The following is a 14911-nucleotide window of genomic DNA, read 5'->3' as shown; positions in this document are numbered from 1 at the left end:
TGATGTTTTTGCCCAAGAGCATATTCTAGCAGTAATGGCCTCCTGTTACAAATGGTCTCTACTCTATGCCATTATGGAAAAAAATGTATGCATGTTACAGGAGCATTAATAACTCTGTTTTGTCATTTGGGTTTCTGAGTGTTTCTCATTGTTATCAAATAAGAATAAGGAAATCCTGGTCTGCCGAACATGATTGTGATCTTTAAATGTTAATGGGTAGGGGAAAAAACAGAAGTCATGTCATCATTGTGTTTATAAATTTGCAGCCCGATAGAAAAATGTGCCTGTGCTTTCTTCAGAGGCGTTGTGTCAACAAACTAATCTTATTGTAAAACTAGATGGAAAGAAATGGCAAAACAGGCTGTTTCAATCTGATTGGCCGGCTTTAAAGGGAAAGTTCACCCAAAAATTGTGTCAATATTTACTCACTCTCAAGTTGTACCAAACCTGTATGAGTTTCTTTCTTCTGGTGAACACAAAAGAAGATATTTTAAAGAATGTCGGTAACCAAACAGTTGATGGACCCCATTAACTTCCATAGTATTTTTTTCCTACTGTGGAAGTCAATGGGAACCATCAACATTCTTTAAAATATCTCGTACATGAAGAAACTCATACAGGTTTGGAACAACTTGAGGGTGAGTAAATGACAGAATTTCGATTTTTGGGTTAACTATGCTTTTAAGCACTTCTGAGGAAGAACTCAATGGTTAGCGGCATCAAATTTTGAATGTTTTACAGACTTTTGTGTTTGATGCACTTTTGTGTTTGTGATGATTTTAAGGTGCCCTGAATACAGTAATAATACAAATAAGTACTGAATAACACTAATCAATTATGATATATCTTATTATACAACTTGCTATATCAACATGCATAATACTATAATTATGAGTATGGTTCAGGATTAGTTGCTTGTAATTATGCATTTTTTTTTTATATATTTTTTTTTAAACGAGCGGTTCATTCATAAATCCTGTGAAAATACAAGCCTGAAGACAGAACACAATGAGCGCAGCGCTGAAAAGGGATGGGCAACATACAATCTATATGTCAGGCAAGAACAAACTCCCACATTTGAATGGGAATAACAAAACTGAATAACAAACCAACTCATTGTGTACTATATTTTTCCTTCTCACTGTTATTTTATCAAACTTTTATTTTTATTGTGTGTAAACGTCTTCAACTTAATGTTACCAATGTTTTGTCAATGTAAAGATTTTTTACCTCTGAATCTGTATTGTGGAATAATGTAATTCAGAAAAACCCGACCCTTAATTGTGAAAACAAAAATTGTAAGTGATGGCTTTACACGTCATTCTCATTCTAGCCAAAAAAACGCCTACTTAAAAGCTGAAATCTGGACCAGACTGTATCCTCTAGCTACATGACACTAGAGGATACTGGACCACAGGAACTGCAGATAATATTCAATCACCTCCCACTCTTCCACTTTCTTGTCAAATTTGACGGTGGATTTCTCTTCAGCTGCGATTCGTTCTCTCATGGGCTTCACCTCCTGTTCCATCTCTGCCACCTGATGTACACAGACATACATTTCAGTATGAGATGACAATGACAGCAGAAGCAACTCACAATCTTCAGTAATATGAGATAAAAGAGCTTTTAACATTTTCAACTTTCTTTAGTGTGTAATGTTGCCGTTTGAGGATGAAAAAGGTCTGCAAAGATACAAAGCACAAAGTCACTCCAAAGGGAGTTATTCTCTGTATCAGTGTGCACTGTTTCTGAACTCCCTGAAATGCCTCAATTGAAGTCTTGAGTTTTCTTCTGAGAACGTGCATGTCACAATATTTCTCAATTCAATAATTCCCACCCAAGGCATATACAAAATAAAGGGGCGAGGCCTGGTTGAGTTGTGTTAATAGTGTGTTGAAACTTGCGGTTATGGTTTTCCTTTCAAATTAACCATTCGTTTGTGAATCAGACTACACTGATCAGGCTGTATGTTTTGTTGTTGTGTGCAACTTAATTGAAATAGGATGTTAAAAGTACAAAAAACGCTTTACACCGTAAAAAAATTACAAAGCCATTCCAAATATAATACGATTAATAAATCGATCAAATCTGGTTCGGGATTTGGAATTTTGATTAGATCCATGCAGTCAGAGCTCATGTTGTGCTGGCGGTGATTCCTGACCAGAGCCCAGGCCATCTGATTCTTCAGCTCATCCAACTTCTGCTGCATTTCATCGAGTGAAGCCAGGTTTTTATAGCGCTCTTCTTTCTCGTGGTACTTTCTCTTTAGTTCTTGCAGAGTCTGCGTGAGAGAAAAGGGTGTGTCAGAAATAAACTATGCAGTCGTCTCAAAGAACAACTAGTTTAGCAATCCAAATCACATATTGTTTTCCAAAGCTGCTCCACTCAAGGCATATAAAGGTGTGATTATTTTAGCACTCACCTCCCTGTGTTTCTCCACTGTATTATGGGTCATGGTCTTGGTCTTCATGATGTAACTGTAATCTTCCTTCATCTGATCAAGCTGAGTGGCTTTCATGAAAAACTACAAAAATTTTTTTTTTTTTACAAAATTTCAAGTCTGCATTTGTCTTAAGGGAAGCAAATTCACACGTACACACGACCATTAAGACTCACTTTGTATTTGTCCCCCTCTCCTTTGGAGTGGAGAAAGTGTTTACTCATTTCCTGGGTAAGGATAGAGACCGGATTGTCCACCTGAGGATGGAAGAACCAAACAGATTCATCAAAACAGATTCCTTAAATAGTTTTGAGCAAGCATTTTGAAAACTGAGATCTTGAGCAATACCTGGATGTTAAAATGATCCAAAATGAAGATCAGTTCTTCCTTTTTGGATGACACTAGGTGACCTAATTATAAAGGGAGGCAAATAATAAATCAAATAGTCAGACTTCTGTGCTGATTTATCTGTCATGTGGTAGAAGCTAAGCAAATCGGGCAGATGCAAAAATGTACAGCAGGGCTATTCAATTGGCGGCCCGCGGGCCAAATGCGGCCCGCCAATCATCTCCATGCGGCCCGACGGCACCAACCTACCTCCTCCTCTTTTCCTGGCGGTGCGGCTAATTCAGTTTGATACTCGCTCCGATTGACCTGAGAAACGTTTTACGTGCGAATATTTCGGTTATTATATGTGTCCCGAATTTATGTTGACTGAACCAGCGATAGGCTACCAATCATTCGTGAATGAATCATTCTTTTGGTTCGATTCTAAACGCGCTTTCATAACGGTCTAAAACTATTTGGGTTCATTCGGACCGCTCTGTCACTGAATCATCTGAAGCGGTTTCTCGGTCAGTACAGTATAACAACAAATAGCGATGTTTTCAGTTGTTTCACTAGTTGTTTCAATACGGCCCAGCGCAGAGTTGCGTTTACTCCCGGTCCCGGACACTATATTAAACAGCGTTGCGACAACCGGTGGGAAGCGTTTCAGTTCGACAGAAACCTCTCTGTTACAAACCACAAATCACTCGATGATTTAATTAGTATTAAATTGGATGAAACAGCCTCAACATTCCCAACAAGACTGATGAGGAAAGCAGGAGAAACATTGTGGCATGAACGAAATTAGAAGACTTTAAATCCCCTTATCACCCTTACAAACATTTACCATGAATGTACTGTAGTAATTTACCATGGTTAACCATGGTTGGGCAGAAATGTGCAATATTTATATTGAATACTATGTAGTAATAAATAAATATAGTAAATATAGGCTACTATACTATTATATAGTATAATAGTAAATATAGTGATTTATATTGCATTAGATTTATTAGGTGGGTAGAGGAATATATAATTAATGCTTGTTATGAAATTACGTCAGTTTCTTTGTAAAGGTGCGTATAGTTTTTAACTTGTGTTTAGGCATTTTTTATACAGTGGGAGTGAGTAGCCTGTGGTTAACAAGTCTCACTGTCAGAATATTTTCATTTAAGCATAACAATTATAAATAAAATTATTATTATTTCCCACCAACAGCTATAAGTTTGTATAAATAATTTATTTGTTCCAAGGAAAATAGTTGTAGGCTACACAGCTGTAAATTATCAAGTTTTTTATTTATTATGGTTTTATATATTTGCATACTGTTGGGTACCACATTCCAAGTAAATACCACACTTTTTTAGGGTTACGTTAACTTATTTATTGAAACTGTTATGTTTCAATAAATAAGCTAAACCCCCAAACCAACCCACCGGCCCACCTCAACTTTTCGATTTGATAATGCGGCCCTCGAATGAAACTAATTGAATAGCCCTGATGTACAGGTTGTGTGACATGCCCTTTCCCTCAAAACCCATGAATAAAACTATGCAAGGTAAAATAAATATGAACCAGACTACAACAAATACAGATTGACTAAATAGTATAAACATGGTTCATACCAACCAACCACAATGTGTTTTCGGCAGTGAATTACTAAGCAAGAAACTATTGAATTTGGTATGATTAAATATGAAGTACCAACGTATCACTGAAATTGTCAATCTAAACCAGTGGAGCACCACAGACGCCACATATGTTGGGCATATGTGCACATCTGACTCGACTGGCTGTCGATTACACATCAGGAAAGAATTAGATCCTGGCTTTAATTACGAGCGCTTCAGCAAATCTTCACTTGCCTTTGTCACGACAGCACAGACGTTAAAAGTTCAGGGCTCCATCGTTTGGAGAAAAAAAAAAAGAGATTTTGATTCTGAGATGAACGCTTTTAAAAAATTAAATTCCTTCAAAAATAAAAAGCTTCAGGTTTGCCGTGCTTGCTTATAGGGCTACACAATCTGTATCAATATAAAACTGGAGTTACTAATAATATTACATGTTTATTTCTTGGAAATGCACATTTGAACAGTATAGCACTAAGCTTGAGTTCAGATGCAGATAAAATTAACTTTTAACAACAACCTAAGTTTTATAGGGAAATTTTTTATATTCTATTCAAATTAAATGTTCCATTGTCCTTCTATATAATCATACTGAACTGACCGACATCTTCATTGATTATAAACAGAGCACTCTTTACTTACTTTGTGTAATTCTTCGCAATTTGAAAAAGTTTTTTTATGCGACTTTGTGACTGTTCCTACTTCAAAGTTTAGTACAAAAAGTGTTTTGCTATCGGAATGATTCGCCCTACTACGAGTTTGTTTGTCTAAATGATTTCGAAGCTGTTATATTAAGGTACAAATCTTGCATAGTGTGCCTTTAAATAAAAACGTTTGTTTGGCACGTGTTAGTTTTCCTACATCTTTAAACTTTTAGTTTTACAAATGGGGACAATCTTTGATAGATGAACAAATAATGTTTTTGGTCATCACATTAAAAAATAACATTTAGACTGGATTATATTTAGAGCTTTGAAATGCTGGAAAAAGTGTAAAGCACTTGAAAGTCCTTGAAAAGTGCACAAATGTCACTCTCAAAAGGTTGTACGAACCCTGAAATTAATGAATGACTGACTATTTCTGCCATAATACCATGGTTACAGTTAACTACATTAAATCCATGGTGAATGTTGCTGATTTGTGGACTGAAAAGCCTAACTTCTTAGTTCACGGCACAATGTTTCACCTGGTTTCCACGTCAGCGCTGTTTGATCTAAAATTTATGAAAAAAGGACAATAGACAACATGCTGAAAACACAGACTCGTGATAATTACACTAAGCCATAATGGCAATTTTGGTTTTATTTTGATTTCAGCACTACTTATCCCAGGTTTAAACCTGTTTAACCCTCTGAGGTCGGCAAACGCGCGGGCGCGTTTTGCTGGATTTTCTCCACATTCTAGCACTATAAACTTAAATTACTCAGTCATTTATAGTCATACAGAAAAAAGAAATATAAAAAAAGAATCTGTGATATTTCTCCTTTTGTATGTGTCCACTTACAATCAAATCAAAACATTGTGCTTTTGTAAAATAAAGAAAATAAACAGGGTGTGCGTTCTGCCTCTCCGTCGCGGTGAACTTTTTTTTCTTGAGCACGTCTATAAACTGAAACAAAACTCAGCGAATACTTGTCACACATTTATGAGCCATATACCTTTATAAACATTTAAGTGCGTACTTTTAAATGATCGGATTCAAAATGAAAACAAATATTCTCTGTTTAAGTAATTTGTATAAAACCAACAAGATGTCCAGCTTCTCAAACGCTTCCTAATTATTTTTAATTCGGCCACGCCCAATCGCGCAAAAGAGATTCACATGCAAATCTCCACATGGAACGCGGACTCGCTCATTACCTCAACAACAAAACACTTCACTTTTCGTCGAGTTTGAAAGACGTGCCTGAGCTTACATTGGATTTAGGCTACCTCAGAAGAAAAAGAAGAAGAACGCGATTTGAAGACAAGAAAGATAAGGTAAGAAATTCTTACATATTAGTTTGTTATTGTTGCATAAATGTCACGTTGCAGTTGAACTGTTGCTAGATATATGGGGAATATTATAATATTTAGACCCGTGTTTACTGTTACTGTGTTTGTGGATATCTGCTCAAACGTAGATATGTATATGGTAACCATAATGTTTTATATTTGAACGCGATCGCGTTTGAATGTATCATATTTTTGAACGCGATCGAGTTTGAATGTATCATATTTTTGATAGCGATCGCGTTTGAATGTATCATATTTTTGATAGCGATCGCGTTTGAATGTACTGTATCATATTTTGGATGAAAGCAAAACGCACCAAACGGCTTCATGTTTTTATTATTATCTCATTTCATATCATCATAACGGATGGAAACATTTGAAGTAACATGATAATCAATATATTTTTCTCTAGCTTAGTTGTTACTGAAATCTTTTGAAAGATTTATACTGCTATAGGTTATTTATTGTTATTAGGGATGGCGAAAAAATCAATTTTCTTGACCGACCACCGCGCCTCATTAGCCGGTTGAAACCGGTTAACCGATTAGTTTAAAATATTCGCTATTTGAAATAACAGCCATTTCGAGCCGCACCTGCAATTTCGCAACTCTGTCGCATCTCTCTGCCGCCCTTCCACTCACACGTCACTTTTTTTTAAATCCCCTACAGCGCGAAACATGAGTCCCGCATATGCAGCGCCAAGGAGCTTGTATGTAATCGGAGGACAAATGGCTCCTTAGTTTCGAAATGGTTTGGGTACAAGGTGATCGCCTTGAAAATAAAGGCGTTTGGTTTGTCTAGCGTTAGAAGCTCATTTGAAACATTGCCGCGGCTCATTTAAGAAAATGACAGCTCCGAAGAGACGCCGCTTTAGTTTGAGGTAGTGCTAGCAATAATAAAGAAAAATGATGATCAACATTAACTTATCTGTTACCACTGAAATCAAGCACTGTATCACACAAGTTGCAACTTACATCTGTGTCATTCTTTTTGGTGAAATGGTCCCACACACTACTTTTCTTTGCATGCTTCATCCTGTCGTCTGCCCTGGCTCTAAACTCGAGTGTTTTAGCCAGCCTTTACTTTTCGCAAACCTTGTGAGCGTGCGAACCCAAACGCTGTGACCTCACGTCAAATGTACTTGGTTTATTAAGTACAAACAGGCGAGTTATGAAAAATTGAGTGTGAGGGATTTTTTCACTTCACATAAAAATATCTTGGAATGAGATGGCTAACTAGCGTTTAGTCCACTGTCTATAATAGCCTAATTTAGAGATCACTTTTTTTTTTTAACCGACTACCGACAACTTTGATCGGTTAACGTTGATACGGTCAACCATCGGTCAAACGGTCATCGGTTAACATCCCTAATTGTTATTATTATTTTATCCGGCACTGCGCATATACCTTATGCCTACAAGGCACAACAAACCTGGTGTTCATATTATGTTGGAAACATTTGTGTGTGTGTGTGTGTGTGTGTGTATTCTGTGAATTTTAAAAAGAAATTTTAAAAAGAAATTTTAACCAGAAAAATCTAATATTTATTTCCAAAATCGTGCAGGCCTTTCTCTTGATATCAGTATGTTCACTTTTTTTTTTTCAGGGCCCAGATGCCACTGAGGACTTCAACATTCACATGAGTCTCTGTACGTGAACACGGTAAAGTGAAAATCTTGGAAATGAAAGGTATGTACAATGTTTTTAGGAATGGCACAAAGGTCTGTCTTTGAAGTGCTTTTTTGGCATTTGTTGTGTATCTTTGGATTATGTTGTGTTGTAAATAAATCCAAACAATTTAAAAGCCATTCTTTTTTAAATCTCCTCATTTACAGTATTGTGCAAGGTTGCTCAGAATGGCAGGGCCTGATAGCTCCTAATAGGGCCGTTAGGGGAGGTTCTTTGTCTTTCTCAGGTGAGAAAAGCTTACATATTAATGAGCTCCCGCATAAAGCTTTCTAACACAAAACACGTCGTAAAATTTTTAAATCAATATATTGTCTTATCTGAATGAGCAGTCAGGGTGATTTTCACATAGTTCTGGAGCAAATATTCTAGGCTACGTCATACAATTTTCAAAAGTCTTGTGAAGAAATAATCAGTATGGGTTTCATGGCCTTATTTCAGTGAGAATTTTTTTTTGTATTTTCACAAACCACGCATAAATGTCATTATCTCAAAACTACAAACTTTTACATACATGCTGCTGATATATTATTGAAGCAGAGTTTGTGCTGAATACAGTGTAATCAGACTTTAGCCATGAAAATGTCTCAAGTAACAGAAATAACCAGAAATGTCAGAGCATGTCAGAACACCTCCAGGGCCCAGAAAACAGCTCAGACCTCAGAGGGTTAAGGACTTGTATCAACTGATTACCAATTTCAACTGAATTTGTTACATGATTAATCAATCACTATTAACCAGACAAATCAATATTTGCTAAAAAAATGTGCCTCTTGAAGAGTAAATTCCTCTGAAATTAGTACTAAATTAACATATCTCACAGCCCTAGATTAAGCTACCCAAAGTAAGTGAGTACCCAAAGGTAAAATGGTTTTGTAATTGTAAGTATACCTGTTTTACTTCTTAGTTTATAAGTCCGCAGTCCCTCGCTGGAGATACGAAGATCTACGATGATGGCTTCGCCAAAAACTTCTGGTTTATACGCATCACGACCCCTGTTCCTCAGAGTGATGGAGACGTCTGCAGAGCTGAACATTAAAGACACAAAACAGCGTTTTGAGACTATAAACAGACTGTGACAACATGCAGAAAAAGCAGGATAGGAGTGCTGTACCTCTCTCCTTCCTTAACAAATCCTTTGAGTGAGGAGCCTCTGTTGGTGGTTTGAGCTTTACCGCCCAGGGCCACAATCAGAGCTGTCAGCACCGCACTTTTCCCACCTAACACACAAATACACATGAAGCCATTAAAAACTTTCCAGCATTGACAACTCATAATTGGTTGTTTTCTTATTATTACCTCTGATAGGTCTATTTAAAAATCTTCGATTATGTAATCTGTCTTCACATTTGGTAAAACTGTATTAAACTGATCTAAAGTTTTTAAACGAGTTCTCTTTCGCGCTTGAACGAACAATAACACACACAATTATGCCAAAAAGTCCATTTTGTCGAGTATCCTCATAAGAGCAGTCTTAAATTAGTTAAATGAAGTCTTAAATGAACGTAAAGAGTTGTGAGTGAATGAGACGTGTGTCATGTGCAGCAGAGGCTGGTCTTAAAGTATTCAGTTTCTGTATATGTCCTACCTGTTAGGCATTTATTATGGGTTTAGGTGAGGATTGTTTGAAGTTCACTTAAATTAAAAGTTGTTATATTTTTTGAAGCCTAATAAATGTTAAAAAATGTATAGCTTTCAATTTCACTGTAATGTTGAATGCCTATAATAAATGTTTAAAGTTGGGGGAAAAAATCATTTTCATGAGGCATTAGTAGCTTTATTAGTATCAGTGATACTGGCCTTCATTCATAAAAAGATGCCATTAAACAAGTATTTAAAATATACTATCTTTATGTTGTCTCTACATTAATTTGGAGATTTACTGTGAAATGATTACATTATAAAATGTATATAAACATAACAACTGTAAAAAGTGTTTTTTTAAATTGTGATTAATCACAGAAAAAAAAAAGTTATTAATCTACTTCTTTTTTTTAATCGATTGACAGCACTAGTTGATTAAGGTTCAAACTAGAGAGCTCTTATAATTAATGCAAGAAACATTCCTGAGAGCCACATTTCACACTTAAAGAGCTGCTGTGTTCCTCAACCAGGGGTCTGTGGCCCTCTAGTGGTCTGGACTGTGGTATCCCTATTTTATCTTGAAATAAAAATTCTGTCGTCGCTTACTCACCCCCAAGTTGTTCTAAACCTGTATGAATTTCTTTGTTCTGTGGAATTCAAAAGAAGATATTTCAAAGAATGTTGCTAATCAAACAGTTTCTGGACCCCATTGACTTCCATAGTTTTTTTTATACTATGGAAGTCAATGGGAACCATCAACTGTTTGATTAGCAACATTCTTCAATCTTTTTTTTGTGTTCAACAGAAGAAAGAAACTTATACAGGTTTAGAACAACTTGAGGGTGAGATTCTTTTTTAATAACGATTTAAATATATTTTAGTTACACTTGACAAAACACTGTTGATTGTGTTTTATCATGCTTTTATAGAATCAATTTTGTTCTTTTCTTTGGTGTCCTGGTATGGGAATTTATCTTTCAAGAGCCTGAACTCTTTTAACCAAATTGTGAAATGGTCCAGTGGGTTGATTGGGGAGTTGCTACTTACAGGTACAGCGAATAGGTGTTTCAATTTTAAGTGACAGGCATCATCCCCTGTATTGAGTTCCAGCACCTTCCGTTTAATCGACGGTTTAGTGTACAACAAAAAGGTATAAGAACAGCTTTGTCCCTGTAGTGATTAATCATATGAGTAGTAATAAGATGAAGTAGTGGGTTTATCATAATGTTTTAGTGTTGGTTAGTGTTGTTTTTATAGTGTTGTCTTATGTATTGTCTAGGGCTGCACAATATATCAAAATTATCGAAATATCGCAAATGTATATATCGCGATATCGCAACGGCTTGCAATAACTGGGGTCATGAACAAAAGACAAAGAGAAAAATCACTCACTGCTCTTGGCTAAATACCTTTTGTAGCTTTAATAAGAATCAGTATATATTTAATTCATACAGTAAAAACTAAGCAGTGTTTTTTATTTTTACATTTGATTATTCAGTTTTTATTGTTAAATAAACCTAATGTAGGATAACCTGAAACCCTAAACCCTGTGGTTTACACTGATGTTAAAATAACACTTCTTATGCTACAGTAAAACACTGTTGTTCACTTTCAGAAGTTGTAGGGATGTTTTCTTGTCACAAAAAGAATGTGGCACACGCATATAGGTTATATAATTTTAAATATATTTGAAAGATAATTTAAGTTTATTTTACACAAGCACTTTAAGCATTATTGTATCGCATATCAAATATCGCATTATTTAATGAGTTATCGCATATCGCAATTTTCTTCAATATCGTGCAGCCCTAGTATTATCACTGATATGTATGAGAAACACCCTGAATTTGTTCCCTGAAACCTAATTTACCTACGGGTATAAAATAAAGGAACCTGAACCATATTTTAGTTACACTGCGTTATTGTGTGTTCACTAAGTAAGAATGTTCACAAACTAGAGGCTATATTTCAGCTAAAATGTGGCTTGGTTTTTTTCACACTGTTACGGTTACAACCAACAGAATAAATTTATCTATTATCATGTCAAATTACAAAGTCTTAAAGGGATAGTTCACCCAAAAATGAAAATTCTGTCATATTTATATTTTTATATTTATAACAAATGAAGATCTTTTAATGATATCTGAGTGATTTCTGTCCTTCTATTGAAAGTCTATTCACCCAAACGTTCATTCTTGCATGTCACTCCACCACAGTTGAGCTTTCACAAGAACCAGTGAGATTTGTTCTCACACATCAAGCAAGTACGGCCAAGCTTCTGTTTACCTTATTTGACATGCTCTCTGTATGTTTGCTGATCAATGTTTAAGCATCTATAAAAGCCAAAATTAAACCTGTACATCATATAAAGCAATTGGGTCTCTTCAGAAGACTTGGATTAAACCACTTCAATTTTACGATCACTTTAGAAACGTTTTGAAGCATCAAGAGTTTTGAGTGAATAGACTTTCAATGGAGGGTTTCACATACCTGCCAACCTTGAAATTATTTTTCACTAAAAAAACTCCCATAGGATTATTGTGTGTACAATTAAGATAGGCTACTTAATTTATTATTCCAATATCCAAATATGATACTAAATAGCACAGGGAAAAGGGCTTCTATTTGTGACGTGCTGTCTTTGCATTTAAACATTGCACATTTTAAACAGGACACTCATTAGCTGAATAAATGTAAGCCAATACAAACATATTTATAGAAAACAGCTGTCAATGAATAGACAGGAGTTTAATGATAGCAAAACGAATCACTTATTCTAAAAAGAATATCAAGTATAAGTTAGACAGTGTGTTAACAGTAAAACATCCGTCATTTAACAAATTTTAAAAACACGGATGGATAACACAAAATGCTTTGACATTTTGATAGAAAAAAAACAAGCAAGAACAAAATTTAAACTCAGCCCGTCAATTTTCATTTTACAATTATCTTCTCTCTGTGTGCGCGCGCGTCCGTGTTTGTGAGAGAGAGCTCGCGCAGCACTGATACAACGGTACTTTTTAATCCATGTTTTCATACAAAATAAATATGTAACATAATTAGGTACTTTAGTTATTATTAACACAATAACGAAACACATGAAGGCTACGTTTCTTAGCACTGAGAATGAATAAATAAACGCCTGTTTCTCCAGACTCGCGCTTATCAGTAATCCACAAATCACAGCACTTTCATAATCACTAAGCCATAGCGATTTCAAATTTATTAAGATTTATTGTTCAGCATTACTTGAGCATTTCATAATTTGCATGGCTGAATGATGTCTTCCTCTTTTCTGAGTGACCATGAATGACGGAGTATTTTAAGATAATCCTTGCAATCCGTGTGATCATCGAATCCATAGGATTAAAATTAACTCAATACAATATTTAAACTTTCCACATCCACCCCAGGCCGTTTACCTTCAGGAGTTAGAGGTACCGTGACTAGGCTACTGTATACTGTCCTCGCTTATGAAATCAGCCAGACGGCGAGCCGCGGGAGTGGAAGGGGGATCGAGCGGGATTCTTTATTATGGAGCTCATAATATGACAAAACGATTTGAATTTGAATTGTGTAAATTTGAATTATTTGCAAGTGTAATCTAACAAAATTGAATTTTAGGTGGTAGTTTAAATAGTTCTGAATTTGATTTTTTTTAAACGAATATTGAACATTTAAAATGTAACAAATTGAAATGTTTTTATGGCTGAATTTTATAGACGTATTTTCAAACGGCTAGTTTTTTTTGTTCTGAATTCGTATACTGCAAATATTCAGTTTAAAAAAATACAGATTCAAGTTTTCAAGATGAAGAAATTCGGAACTTCAAATTCAGTTTTCTAAAATTCAAGTTCAAAAATTCAAGTTCAAAAATTCAGATCTTACAGAAAGTAGGTCACAGGTCATCCACAGGGAAGAGTAAAGGATCTCAGATAAGTCGAACAGAGCATTTTGGCTGCACTGCAGTAGTTTTCTGCCGCAAACGCGGTGGTGGTTCAAGAGAATCCGTGTATCTTTCGTTCAGTCGTTTTTTATTTAATATTAAGAGTAGAAAACTGAGAAAACAGCTTGAGTATTAGATTTCTAATATTCTAGTAATAATAGTCCGCTGCAGCAGTTGCACGGAGCTTACAAAACGCGTGTATTGCAACTATAGGCTACATTTCATTTTCTCATCAAACAACTAAACTAACGAATGGCTCGGTACAACAGAAGAGCTTAGAAAAAGGGCTTTTTCTCTGTGTAGACCAGCAGTTGGTCTGAATTTGCTATAACCTATAGCCTATTTTCCGGACTGTATAGGCTAAGTCACGTTTTATCATGAAACACGCTGTGATTTATTCCAAAGTGACTCAGGCATATATAATGCAACGTTATAACGTTAAATAATCTAAATGTTGACTTTCAAAAGTAGGCGCGCCAAGAAGGCTATTCTCTGTATTTTGGTTCATTTTTGGTGAGCGCCAGAAAGATCTAAAGAGACCGAGACGCGCTAAAGCAGCGCATCATGTTGTTTTATTTATTTTTCAATGACATGATATTTTGTAGTCATTTTGAATGTACACAAATAAAAATATACATTTGACTGTTTCGAATGATGTCATATTATCTGTATGACTATAAATAACAGAGTATTAAGTTATTGCAGCAGTGGAACAAATCCAAGTGATGGCGCTCGCGCATCGCGCTCTCACACAGCATAGTATCAGTTCTGGCGTTGCTTCATATCGCAGACTGCTCATTATCAAAATGAAACACAATCAACCAAACATATAAAAAGTTATTCTGCCTAATTTAATTGGTCTGTTGTACAATATAAAGGGCAAGCTGTGCCGCACACAGTCCTACTTGTTATTCCAAACATTTCCCTTGCTGTGAAGACGCTGATTTAGCCTATATGCCTACGTGTATTTTGGGACTCGACTGAAGTATGACGCCTTTTTATTTGTATTATAATATAATATATTAAAATACAAAATCTTCTGAGTTTTATGATGTAGGCCTTGTGTGTTAAAATGTATTATAATTTACATCTCAAAAGGATGCGCTTTGTGCATTCTCTGACATTATATGTATTTATTTAATTAATATTGAGTATCAATTGATGTTAAACAAAACGCTGTGTTATTTTCTCTGGCAACTAAACTTCCAAAAAAAAAACAAAAAAAAAACTTCCAAAGCAAAGCCATTGTGCGTTCTCTCCGCGCTCCGCAGCTTTTATACACAGTTTTGAGAACGGCCAGCT

At 35.5% G+C, this 14911-nt stretch overlaps 1 protein-coding gene across 3 annotated transcripts in view; it reads right to left on the bottom strand.

Annotated features, from left to right (window-relative positions):
* LOC307162116 (structural maintenance of chromosomes protein 6) overlaps positions 1 to 14911 on the bottom strand; it is a 34964-nt gene that overhangs the window by 14178 nt on the left and 5875 nt on the right. For all 3 annotated transcript variants that reach the window (XM_079877197.1, XM_079877198.1, XM_079877199.1), the window contains 7 exons: positions 9194 to 9299; positions 8971 to 9107; positions 2792 to 2853; positions 2620 to 2700; positions 2426 to 2527; positions 2165 to 2284; positions 1442 to 1540 (listed from right to left, as the gene is read on the bottom strand). In XM_079877197.1, coding sequence (XP_079733323.1) covers positions 1442 to 1540; positions 2165 to 2284; positions 2426 to 2527; positions 2620 to 2700; positions 2792 to 2853; positions 8971 to 9107; positions 9194 to 9299 — 707 coding nt within the window. The remainder of the gene's footprint in view (positions 1 to 1441; positions 1541 to 2164; positions 2285 to 2425; positions 2528 to 2619; positions 2701 to 2791; positions 2854 to 8970; positions 9108 to 9193; positions 9300 to 14911) is intronic.

Source organism: Squalius cephalus (assembly GCF_949319135.1).
Source record: "Squalius cephalus genome assembly, chromosome: 7".
NCBI lineage: Eukaryota > Metazoa > Chordata > Actinopteri > Cypriniformes > Leuciscidae > Squalius > Squalius cephalus.
This window is presented reverse-complemented; position numbering and strand designations above follow the sequence as displayed.